Here is a 12,519-nt window from a genome sequence, read left to right on the forward strand (position 1 = left end):
GGCTCTGTGATTTAATTAAGAATAACTGGATTATTAAATACCATTGAGTTAACTGAAAGCTGGATATTAATGTGATTTATGATCTCTATTTGTTATTTATCTGAAGAATCTTCTCTGGGGAGAGGGGTCTTCTTTCCCCACTATGGGAATGCAGGTCCTCGTAACACTGTTGTGATTTGTGGGACAAAATCGCAACAGATGTTGTGTGCAGTTTACACGGGAGACACTTAGCATTGAGTCAACAGAGAGTCTCTTGTACGTTAAACCGCACATTTACCGACAAATAGAGGAGTGAGTTTGTTTTGGCCTGCTTCACGCCGCAGAAATGTGAAATAGATATTGACTTTTTTCTCTCTTATTTTTCTTTTTTGAAGGCGAGTATGAGGGTCGAGCCTGAGAATCCCTGAGTTGAGCGATACGGCCATCTGTCTGAGAAAGGTCTCATCAAACCTGGTGTTTAGCAGACCGTGAGTGAACCTCAAGCGGGCTGCGCTGATGGCTGAACCTTCACATTTCAGCTTTACGTAGCATCATGTCTCTTCATGGTGGTCCAGGTTATAACGAGATTAGCCATGGGGACCCGTGAGACATTTCCAGGAAGCTCTGTATCTCGTGGGGTGGGAGGGGCGTTTCTGAGTGCCGCCATCCCACACGTGAGGGCAGGATTTGTGAGTATACAGTCTCATGCTGCATGTTTGGTAGCGCGCGAGGCATTAAACGTGTAGGGACACCGGTAGTGCAGGGCGCTGCTGGGTTATTTTAAGCATTTGCGATACCGGAGAATGCAGCCCACTTGAGGTGTCCTAGGGCCGTGTGCAAAAAGCCACCGATGACTGGGGGTGGAATTGAGGAGTAGAGAAATTGCACTACTAACTGAAAGTGCATCTCTGGAAACGAGCTGCGTGGCATGAGCTTCCGCGAGCTGGCGGTTAAAGGAGGGAATGTCACAACGCACTCAGAATTTTGAATTGATGACTAGCTCTGAAACAAGGATTCAGTTGAGCATCTAAATATAAAAGAACCGAGCACTCTTGTGTTCTTCGGGTTTGTTCAGTATGTGTGGCTAGTAGCAGTAGCAGAATTGATTGGTACCTTGACCTGGCTGCCTGTAATAAGTGTGGTCATAGGGACAGCCGACTGAGCGGGGGGCTGTTTCCGGTAGAGGTGGGGAAGGTGTCCCGTCTAAGGCTGCGGCCAACAGAACTTCCAAACGTCAACAGTGACCTTTGACCTTGAGTAACGCGTAGTGGGTCACCTACTGTCCGCTTGGCCCCGGACTCGCGATGCACATTCAGGCAGACCATGTCACGTCACCCCATTCCCCGGGTCTGACTCCATGTTCGAGTTGGGTCTCTCGCAGTACCGGCACCGAGTGGAGCTGTGGCAGCAGGCTGCTGTGATGTGGCACCTCCGCGCTCCCCGCTTGAACCCTCGCCAGGCCTTCGGGCAGAAGGAGGCGCAAGAATCTCACACACCTGCCTACACTGTCGGCGTCGGGCCTGGGGCTGCAGTGCTGTCCCGCGGGTTGGGGCATGCCTAGTACACCGCTATGGGAACTGCTTCTTCCCCCACCTTGCTATGGTACAGGCTGCCATGGTGCTAAGTCAAGTAGTGGCAGAGACCAACGCGAGGTAAATAGGGGTTTCCCGCAGGGGCAACTCCACACACAGACACGTGCTGAAGCGAGTGAATGCTAAAGTGCACTTCAGTATTTTGACCTCTGTGGCCTATCCCTCCCAAAAAGGCAACTCTTATCACCTGTCTTTTTTTGACAGCTTCTCATAAACGCTAGAAGCCTCTAAATGTGTTGGGGGGCTGACTAGGGCAGAGTACGGGAAGCTGGATTCCCTCCTACCCCCCAGGAAACATCTCTCCAGAAATATTCAAGGGAGCAAATTGTGTCGAAATGAAAAGGTCACAGTTACACTTAACTATGAAAAGCAAACTGTTTTTAAACTTCTGTTCTGTACAGGTAAATGTGCAATAAAGAGCATTTACAACTAAAAGAAAAATGAATCAGTTTCTCAAATTAGGCTGGAAATGGAGTTTGGGGGCATTGAGCTGATACAGGCAGCCCATGTGTTACGCACGTCTGACTTGCAGACAACTTGTACTTGCAGACTGCTATAAAGTCTATTATATTTAAAATTTTAGTTAAACGCAGTGGTTCATAATAAGGAACACACACTTTGTGACTCATGAAAAAATTATGCGGATTAGCGGTGCATTAGCTTGAGGTACAGTGCAGTAAATATATTATATATTAGGTACAATAAATAGATACTATATACTATGACTAGCTGAAGCTAAATAAGAACTGTAAGTACCTGTTTTAACTTACAAATTCATCTTAAACACAGACATTCACAGACGTTCGTAACCTGTGGACTGCCTGTCTGTCCGTAGTTTCGCCCTGTCTGACCATCTGGTCTGTTGGTCTTTGCTGACCAGGTACAAAGAAGGTGGTGAGGCCTTGCTGGTCCTGCTGCCCACCGAGGAGAAGGGGATGATCAAGCAGCTCCAGGAAAAGAAGGTCCCCATCAACAAGATCCAGTGAGTACCGACGTCGTCCTTTTTTGGTACGCAGTGAGATCAGGTGTGGCGCTGGCTGCATTGTGATAACACTGAGTTGAGTTTCTTCGGTCTTAGAGATCGATAGAGGATGATAAGGCACTGCCTCCGTGAAGCATAGCCCGGCGCTGTGTTCAAGGTTAAGTCATTGACGACAAAATAATTTGCGTATGATAATATTTTATGTGCAAATGTCGACAGCCACCTTGACCGTATGGCTTGAATGCTTCATACAAGTAGCGCAAAGCTGTCGGGTCATCGCAGTTTGTGCGTAGTGTGGCGGCTTTGCTTTATTTTTTTCACGAGGTGCTTGAACTTCAATGTTCAGGGACGGATGAAACACAGGGGTAAAGTCAGCATTTTTATGCTAAAACAGTAGCTGTGAAGTCATTGCTGGTGTCAAGAGCCTTGGGAGAGTTTAAAATAACTTTCAAAATATAATAAAAATAGTCTGAATAGTAAGGAGATTATATATTTAAAAATTGCCTATACTTAGTACTATAGGCACGGTACAGTAATTAATTTTAAAATACCTCAAATAGTCTCAGAGGATTTTGAAATATTAATATTGTTTTAACAGGTGATTCATTATGAAATATACATGTAATGATGAAATATGTATGTAGCGTGCTGGCCAGGAAGTATAGATTGTGTGTATCTTAGCCTGGAGTTCTCAGAGCACTGGACAGTTAACCATGGACATTCAAGGACGTGAAAGGTATGTGACTGATAGGCCTGGTTTTTACTGCAGTAACTCTTGGTGTTACTTATTCAGAAAGGGCAAATATTAAAGTTTTATTAGGAAATTATAAATTCCTGCACTGGGAAGTGCAAATAAGATGGAGGTATTATTGAAAGCGTATGGCAAGGTGAAGTATCTCATGTGCTAGGAAGACCATAAATCTCCAAGCCTGCCTGCTGCTTGGCTTCTGAATTGGAATGGGGGGGGGGGGAGGTGGAATGGGGGGGGGCGTTCTCTTCTTTGGGCCCCTTTGGAGTTTCGGTCTAGTGCCAGTTCATCCTTCCCTGTCTTGCTGTGGCCAGGTGTAATTAACATGGCCCTCATGGGTGATGAATGATGTAAGGTCGCCCCTTCCAGCACAGGCGCCGCCTTCCGGAATGAGAATATCTTAGTGTGGTCCCTGTCCTCGCTTCGGTGGGCTGCTTCTCAGATTCACCGACCCCACCCCCGCCTTGTGGCTGAGCTTCGCCACGGAGAGCAGGCCCGCCTGGGAATGAAGCTCCGGCTGCCTGCTCAAGAGACCCTTTGCGGTGGAGAAGGTTTTAAACTCCTATCATTAAATGTCAAAAAGGCGGGGGGGGGGGGCGGTGGGGGTGGCTGTCTGCCCAAATCTCCAGACTGCTGAACTAGCTTTTATTTTGCTCTGCGACTTTGTAAAATACCTCTTAACGCTGCGATCGGTACCCAGGTGACATCAAAGTCCTGTGACCTGGCAGTGAATTGACGGAGCATGACACGCCCCCTGACCAGGGCGCCTTCGGAAAGTTCACCGCCTCTGCCTCTTCCGGACTTTAACATTGTTCTAATTACTGCTATTTCTCTGCTTCGCTCGTACAGGGGCAATGGTGGCCTAATGGTTAGGGAAGCGCGCTTGTAATTGAAACATTGTGGTTCGAATCCCCGACCAGCAAGTACCCCGAAATACCCTGAGCAAGGTACCGCCCCCATGTACTTCTCCTTGGGGGGCCAAATAATAGCCTCCCCCTGCTATGTCACATATGGGTTAAATGCAGAGGACACATTTCGTCGTTGTGTGCTGTGTGTGTCTACAATAACAATTAATCACTTTCACTTAAAAGGTCATTCAGGTCAGTTGTTTGTCGTTTATGTAATTGCCAATGGTGGAGTGTCGTGGTGATTGTGTGGTTTTTTCCTGGGGGGGTGGGGGTATGTACTTTTTTGAGGTTCACTTCTCAGGTCTGATTCCCAGGCTGCATATAACCCGGCTTTGTCACTTCTCTTGTTTTGCGGTTTAAGAGGGGATGTTGAGGTTTGTTGGGTTTTCAGATAAAGCAGAGCCCCCACACGCTTCAGGTTCTCCGCATGGAGGAGAATTTTTATTAGTAGTGGTCTGAAGACAAAATGTAGAAAAGTTTGTCAGCGTGAAACTTTGTAATGAGGATTAATGGATTTCTAAGAGTTGGCAATCTTCTTTTAATTTCATAGTTCTAAAGAATGAAAATAGTTTTTGGGTGCGGGTGGTGGGGGGTTGAGTGAAATGGTTGAAAAATAGTTTGTTGAATTCATAAACAGCCCCCCCCCCCCAACTTATGCTCTTCAGTATTCAGTGGCGCTTATTTACCGTAGCCGCCTAGCAACAAACGGCTTTATTCCTCCCGCCATCCCCGGCGCGTGGCGCTGGCATAGAAGGCCGGCCTGCCTGTGGCCCCGCGGACCCGCGGAAGCCGGCTTATCAGCTTCCTGCAAGGCCTGCGTGCCATTCCTGCCTGCCAGATCGGCCGCGTGAGGCGAGCCGAGGGGGGAAAAACGCAGCGGATGTTCAGGAGGGACACCACGCTGCATCACACGTTACCGCTTCCTGGCTTGGCGCAAACCACTCCCCACAAAGCCGCCGCAAGTTACTGCGACAGTTTTGTTTACTGACAAAACAACCCTGCTGTGTTCCTGAGATTAGTATGTCGTTTACCTGAGTGCTTTTTTAAATCAGTATAACTAATTGCAAAGTCACCCAAAATAAAATTTTTAGTCCGTAGCCATAAAAAGTAAGCAGTACTTGAATGGGCATATAATATAATTTTCTTGCATTGCACAGTAAAGAATCAGAATAATCAGAATCCACTTTATTGGCCAGGTGCACCTACATGTACTAGGAATTTGCCTTAGCAATACTGATGCATGCGTGCAAAGACATCAGCGAACGTAATAAACGAGTTAAAAGGAAGATTAAATATACAAGCACAAGGAAGAGGATTTGGGAGCTACGCTAATCAAATTTTAAGTTGATCCATTAACCTGTGAAGACTATGTGGAATTCTGATGAGAAATAAATGAAATCCTGCTATCAATCTTTTTTTTTCTTCAAGTTACAGTGTTTTCTGAATGTTTGAGGTATAAGGCTACAACCTAGAGCCTCACAGAGTAAAACCTCCGTTTACCAGGGGACTCACAGAGAGCCGGACATCAAAAAAGGTTCCCTGCCAGCTGATGGCAACTGCCAGGAATTCAAATGCTTCACTGAAATTAATAATATACTGCAATTCTGCACAATCGCTGGTTGAAGGAAGGTTTAAAAATTTACGTTGATATTTAACTGTTCACCTGATGCTTTTGTCGTAAGCGGCGCACGGTTGGGGTGAATAGCGAAAAATTGCAAAGATGAGATTTTATGCCGTATAAGCTTGGAGGAGGGAAAACGAAAAGCAAGCCGGCCTGCCTTTGCCGCTGAATTTGATTTCAGTAGCTTTCAGTGGTTTGTAACGCAGTGTGCCGCGTAAAGATCATAGGTTTTATAAATCAAGCATGGATTTAATGCTTGCTTTGCATGTGCAAGTCAAAAATGGTTATAATAGCATATAAGTGCTGCGCAATAGCTCCGTAGCTTTATTAGTACAGCCAAATTGCAAGAAAAAAAGATTAACACCACGACAAAAAGTATTTGGGAACCTTTCTACGTCCCACTTCACTGACTTGGTAAACCAGAGCATCCCGGTTGCGTGACTGCAATGTGCTTGAAGCCTTCATGAGACTGTAACCATGGAAACCCAGAGTAATACCAATTTCAGTCCAATCACTGATGGGCTAGCACGCCTATTTTACCGCTGCTGGGCCACAGATAAATGGACACAAAGCAAACAGCCGCATTTTACGAGACGAAAAACGAGGGAAATCGTGGCCATGTGATATAATGGAGCGTAAAAGGACATCTCCTCTGCCCTGAAATGTTTTATTCGTGCTCCCCCACTGATACCGACCTGTCCAATTCGTAGGTATCGTGGTCATATTACTAATTCTCACACCACAGTAACCTGCCTAGCTGAATATAAAAAGAATTGGTATGAAATGGCATCCACATGCAAGACGGGAAAAACTTTCTGAAATGCTATGCTGTGTCGTGCTGTACTGCGGGTTCATCGCGAAGCCAGTTTTCAGTTGTAATGGCTCATGCTCGAAGTCCAATAAGCGAACGGCAAATGTGATTCTGTATTAAATTTACTATTAGCATTACACATTAGGTGTACATTATGAAATCAATTCACATTGCAATTCGTCGCAATACGCTGCATTGTGGTGACGATTACCCTGCTCGCCCAGTGTGCAGTGTACCCCAGACCCAATGCCACACGGCTTTTCTGCTGCATGAATTCTGGGTAATGAATCTGCCCACTGCACTGGGAAACAGCTGGCAGTTTGCGTGGTGTTTGATGTTCAAAAATAAGAATGGGAGGTGGTGGGGGGGGGGGTCATACTGCTGGAGATTTATCTGAAAAGGGGAATGGATCAGGTTCTCGCACCACACGCCAGTAAATACTGTAGATTTAACAAAAACTTGGACGTTTTCCATGAATCGCTGAATAGGGATTACTAAAGGATTTGTGTTTAATTAATGGATGATATGATATGATTATTATTAAACATTTTGGGCATTTACAGTAGTCCTCTGGCCCCGTGACAGATGTACGAGCGCCGGCTGCTGCTTCTCTTTCACAGGGAAAGCCTTAAAAATGAAATTTATTTACCCTGAAATATGTGCAAAGTATCTGATTTGTTCGTTGAGATTCTAATTAATGTTAAGATCGAAGTTGCAGTTAGATTAATCAGTTTTTTTTCTTGCATGGCAGTGATTTCTGTTGTAGTAATCAGAGAATTTATCTGGTATTTTATGTGGCATAAATTATTTCATTGGTGCATTTTATTTTTCATACTTGCAAAATGGACAACGTCAGATTGTTATAGACATACGCTTTGCAAATGAAGATGCAAATTTCTTTTTCAGTACTTGGGGAAAAAACGCGTGCTTCTGTTTACGTAAATTCCTTGCTGTTAAAATGGTTTATAAATTTTTCTTCGTAGTGCAGCTGTTGAAATGCAAGGCAGTCATTTCTGCCTCATAATGTCTGTTTGATTGTTGAATGTGTGATTCAGAAGTTGGAAAACCGTTTGCTGGACGGCTGAGCTGAGAGTGCCGTGAGGATTGTGTAGAGGCACCCTCACAAGATTTGGCACTAACTTTGTTCCAGCGGGCTGCGAGTTTGGACTCCCTCTGAGAGATCAGTCCACATGTCACATTTACCACACTGTACTGTGAACCACCAGTAGCAATGCTTTTCGGATATTCCTGCATGTGAATGACACGCTAAGCATTAGCTTAGTAATTTTAGAAATACTGCTGCCACTCATGGATAATCTGTGGATCTTGCGATATATAATGCGTGCCAGTTCTGTTACACAGACCGTATACGTAGCCAGAATTATACATTGTGCTTGGCCAGAAATGTTCTAACTGAACTGGAACAAAGCCATCTGCAGCTAGCGTACATTAGCTCTGTACAAAGTCTCTTTACTGGCTGGTTTGCACGCTGTCATTCAGCTAATTGGGGTGATCATTAAAACCCCTGTTAGTTAAATTAATTCAGGTCACACTTAGCATCTATTAAATGGTAATGCTAGTACAATTGATTGAAAACCCCCTAAAGAGTTGCGACTGTATTTAATCCCAGTGTGGACTGCTTTTTATTTATATATTTTTATTTATTTTTTTGTTAGGTTGGATTCTGGCCCCTATAATAATTGCAGGTGGTTTTTACGAGAGCTTTCTGTATTTTGCACATGCATGTCTGCTCTGCGTAACTGGCCTCATGAATGTGTGTCCAGGCTTTGTCCTCGTGTCTTTAATTCTCGCACGTGTGTGCTTGCATGCGTCCCAGTGTCCCCACAATGTGACTAAAAACCTTTTATTTTGAGGACATGGGAACTATTTTTTGGCTCCCCTCAAGGGGAAAGTGAGTTTTATGTGTGTGTGTCTGTCTGTCTGTGTGTGTGTGTGTGCGTGTGTGCGCGTCTGCGTGTGTGTGTGTGTCTGTCTCTGTGTGTGCGCGCGTGTGTGCGGGTCCGCGTGTGTGTGTCCGCGTGTGTGTGCATGCTGTTACTTGCTTTGTTTTCCTTGCGGTGGGCCTCTGGAACCCCTCCAGATTGATGTATGTAAACGGCTAGCCATGTATAATGATCATATTACTTGGCTATTGATGATCTGAAGGTTTTTGGTGTGAGATTTTGACGTGCTTCATACAGTAAAGCAGTGAACGTGGGACAGTCATAATGAAGCTAAATCCACCTGCTGAATCAGTTAAGTAGGCGTAAATATCCGGATGGGTCACCTTGGGTCATTCAGCCTGGTAATCGCTCAGGTGGCTGAGAAGCTAAGTAGGCTCTCTCAAACCGCTTTCTGTATAATACAATTTTCTATATTCGAATACTTTTAATCAGATACTTTCAAATGGACCTGAGAATTTCCTGACCCACTCAGCTAGTGGCGTACAACAAACCAACAAAGTCATCTAAGCAGATCCATTACAAAATAGCGAAAGCTCTTTCTGTATTAGGCACTTTGAATTGCAACGTAACATTGAAGTTTTGAGTAATTATGAGGATGAAGTGTTTTGATTGGTGTGAAGTTTCATTTCCTGGGACTGGTGTAGTTTTGATGTTGATGTAACGTGTACAGGACCAGTCAAAATCTGGACATGCGCTTTTAATGCATTTGCCTCTATTTTAGCTCTTATTCACCTCATAGTAAAAGGCCTCGAGGCAATAAACTAACACATGTCAAATATTTAAAAGACCAAGATCTTCTCAAATTTTAGACTCTTCAAAACAGCACCGCAGACTCCTGACATTCTCTGAGCCAGCTTCCAGATGTAGCCACCTGGAATGCTTCTCCAGCAGTCCTGTTTATTCCAATTCTTAGAATCTGTTTAATTGTAAATATACTGTGCATCTGCTGCCGCATTCCAAACTAAATCTCATTGTACTTACAATTACAATAAAACATCTATCTAACTATATATCTATCTACGTACCTGCTGGCTGTATCCCAAAGCTTTCACAATTTGCAAGTAATACTTTATCCTGCTTTACTCTGTGCTAAATATAACAGTGTGTCTCGGGTAATTTGCTAAATGGTGTCTAACTAGACACATTCCAGCTCTAATGCATTTGAAAAAAAACTACAGTTTCTTCTATTGACTTCCTTGTTTAACAATGAAACTGCTAGCTATTTATAAGTTGGATTTATCAAGTTTTTTTTTTTTTTTTTTTTCGTTAACCTTTAAGTTTCGAGTCGGTTTATGAGTCATTGGTTCCATCCTCTAGACGAGCATTTCCTGTGCTTTCTTCAGATAATCGTCCGTGCATCTTCTAATGGGTCGTGGACCTCCTGGAGCTTGACACGTGTAATTGGTAAAATTGGTAAATGGACTGCATTTATGTAGCTCATTTCTACTCCTATGAGTACTCAAAGCGCCTTACATTTCATGCCTCACATTCACCCATCCACGCACATTCACACACCGGCGGCGGAGGCCGTCATGTAAGGTGCCAACCCAGAGCAATGTGGGGTTCAGTGTCTTCCTCAAAGACATTTCGATGGGGTCAGGAGGAACCAGGGCTTCGTAGCATGGGCTGCGAGGCTGAGGTTCAGACTGCTGCAGGATGGCAGTCAATCACTGGACGCACACACATTGTGGGTGATTCTGAGAACCCAATTCGCCTGACTGCGTGTCTTTGGGTACCTTTGGTTCCTTTCTTCTTCCAAGAGAACATGCAGACTCCAGGGTGTGAGAGCAGAGGTGGGATTTGAACCCAAAACCCAGAATGCATTGTGTTACACAGTAAATAATTACGTACTCCTCTCAAATAAGCAAGAACCATGTGGCCAAGACGCTAATGGCTGTGCTTGCTTTGCCTGCTGCAAATTGTCTGGTATCAAGCTGTATGTGCTGCTGGATGGAACAGCATCTATGATGACACTGGGGTGACATTTTGGTAGCATTCGGTGCTGGGTGGTCAGTCCGCTCTCCCGCCACAGTGAATGTGCTAATTTTGTCGCCCTGTAACACTTCAGTTGAAACGAAACAGTCGAGGTTCTGAATGTCAGCTGTCTTGCAGGATTCTGCGGCTGTGTGACATCTTAAGTTTCACATCTATAAATGCCATGTGTTCCACCTTCAAACTTCCCAGAGAAAGGAATTGGCCTCGAGGAGTGGAGTATTTTGACACGCTCACTTTTGTACAGTTTTTCTGTGTGAAGATGACACATTATAGACCAGGATACATGGTGCATATGTAAGAAATCTTGCAATTTTTCATGTCTAAAGAGATGTTCCCCAACCTGTTCTGTGTCTTGCACCACTGTATTTGCCAAACAGATCATCAAAGGCTGTCATTTGCATTGCTTTCCAAAATTGCAGGGCTACCGGCCTGCTGCGTCCATACGCCCATTCGTTAACCAGTCAGTAACTGCATAGGAGTCCCTCTTATTCAAGTGACGGGACTCTGAGTAGGATTACAGTATATCCTGTAAGACGCCCCTCTCCTCCATACTCAGAATTATTAGATTTCAGTACTGTAAGTGGTTCGGGACTGAATCAGTCCCCATCCACAGCATTTGGCAAGCTAAGAATTTCATGGGAGCTTCGGCATGTTTCTCAGATGCTCGTACGCATGACGTAAGCTGTAGCTAAGGTGGCCTTTGCGAGTTCCATACTGATTTGGAAACCCAAAGGTTGTTCTCTTTATGTAACCTCGCTGGTTCCGCCCCCTTGCTGTGACATTCATCCGGTGAGGTGGCCGTAGGACGTGCGGAGTTCGGCTCCCTCCCCTGTGCGTCAGGATTTACGGAATGATCATTTGTGCCCTTTGCAGGGTTAACCCCGCGAAAATGACCAGCGTCCAGCAGAAGCTCCAAGCATTCTTGGCCCAGGAAAAGGAGCAGAAAGAGCGTGCTCAGAGGGTGAGTATCTTTTGTAAAGAATAATGGTACTGGGCGGCATGGCAACAAGAGTATCCAACTCGTTGCTGCTTCAGGATAGGCTGGCAAGATCACTTCTGGCTATTGGATTGGCGTTAGTCCAGCTAAGGGGTCTGTCTTCAAGTCAAATTTGTCGGAAGAATCAATAATATGATACAAAATAATAATGTTAATTATGCAACCATAATAAAACTACATACGGCACTGTACTGTACCTTGAGTCCACGAAACTGCTGAAGCCACACAATGTTTTCACGAGTATCGCAAAGTCCGTTACTGCGAATCATTGTATTCAACTCAAATTTTTAATATACTAGGATTTATAGCAGTCCATTTGTATGTACAAGTTGTTCACAAGTTGGAGGTTCTTAACCCGGGGACTGCTAGTGCTGAACAGGCCATCCATCTCGCCTTTCTGATTCATCGGCTTTGTTACTCGGATACAAGGAAGAGCAGGAAATGGGCCAGAAGATGTCTCTTGACCTTGTGTTTGACAGGCCATTAAAGTGAGTCAGCCAACCAGCATATAGTCAGACGTACGATTATTTTCAGCTGTTATCTGATATGTTTTTTTTTTTTAAAGTTGAACCAAGTTCTGAGGACTTGGCTACCTAGACGAAGGCTTTCTTCTCTGCATTCCAGTCCGCCTCCGCATCCTCCTACACCCCTGAAGAAGTGGTCCTCCTTTTGTTCACCAGTCTGATTGCTCATTTGGTCAAGGAGGGAAAAGTAGTAGGAGCTGAAAATATCAGCTCTCAAGTACACTCTACTTTAAATTACCGGCTGGAAAAAAAACCGTAAAAATACTCACAATCACGTTTTATGGGTACCCCGTGGAGCTGTAGCGCAGGGGCGTGAAGGAAACGAGAGCCAACGCTACGACAGATTGAACGTGAAACTTTTTTGTAACTTACGTTGGGTTGTATGCCGAGACTTTTGC

At 44.7% G+C, this 12,519-nt stretch overlaps 1 protein-coding gene across 2 annotated transcripts in view; it reads left to right on the forward strand.

The window, feature by feature from the left end:
* The window catches only part of ddx10 (DEAD (Asp-Glu-Ala-Asp) box polypeptide 10), a 100,155-nt gene that overhangs the window by 13,072 nt on the left and 74,564 nt on the right, over window positions 1-12,519 (forward strand). For both annotated transcript variants that reach the window (XM_048982973.1, XM_048982974.1), the window contains 2 exons: window positions 2,452-2,553; window positions 11,474-11,561. In XM_048982973.1, coding sequence (XP_048838930.1) covers window positions 2,452-2,553; window positions 11,474-11,561 — 190 coding nt within the window. The remainder of the gene's footprint in view (window positions 1-2,451; window positions 2,554-11,473; window positions 11,562-12,519) is intronic.

The sequence above is a fragment of the Brienomyrus brachyistius genome, chromosome 18 (assembly GCF_023856365.1).
Source record: "Brienomyrus brachyistius isolate T26 chromosome 18, BBRACH_0.4, whole genome shotgun sequence".
NCBI lineage: Eukaryota > Metazoa > Chordata > Actinopteri > Osteoglossiformes > Mormyridae > Brienomyrus > Brienomyrus brachyistius.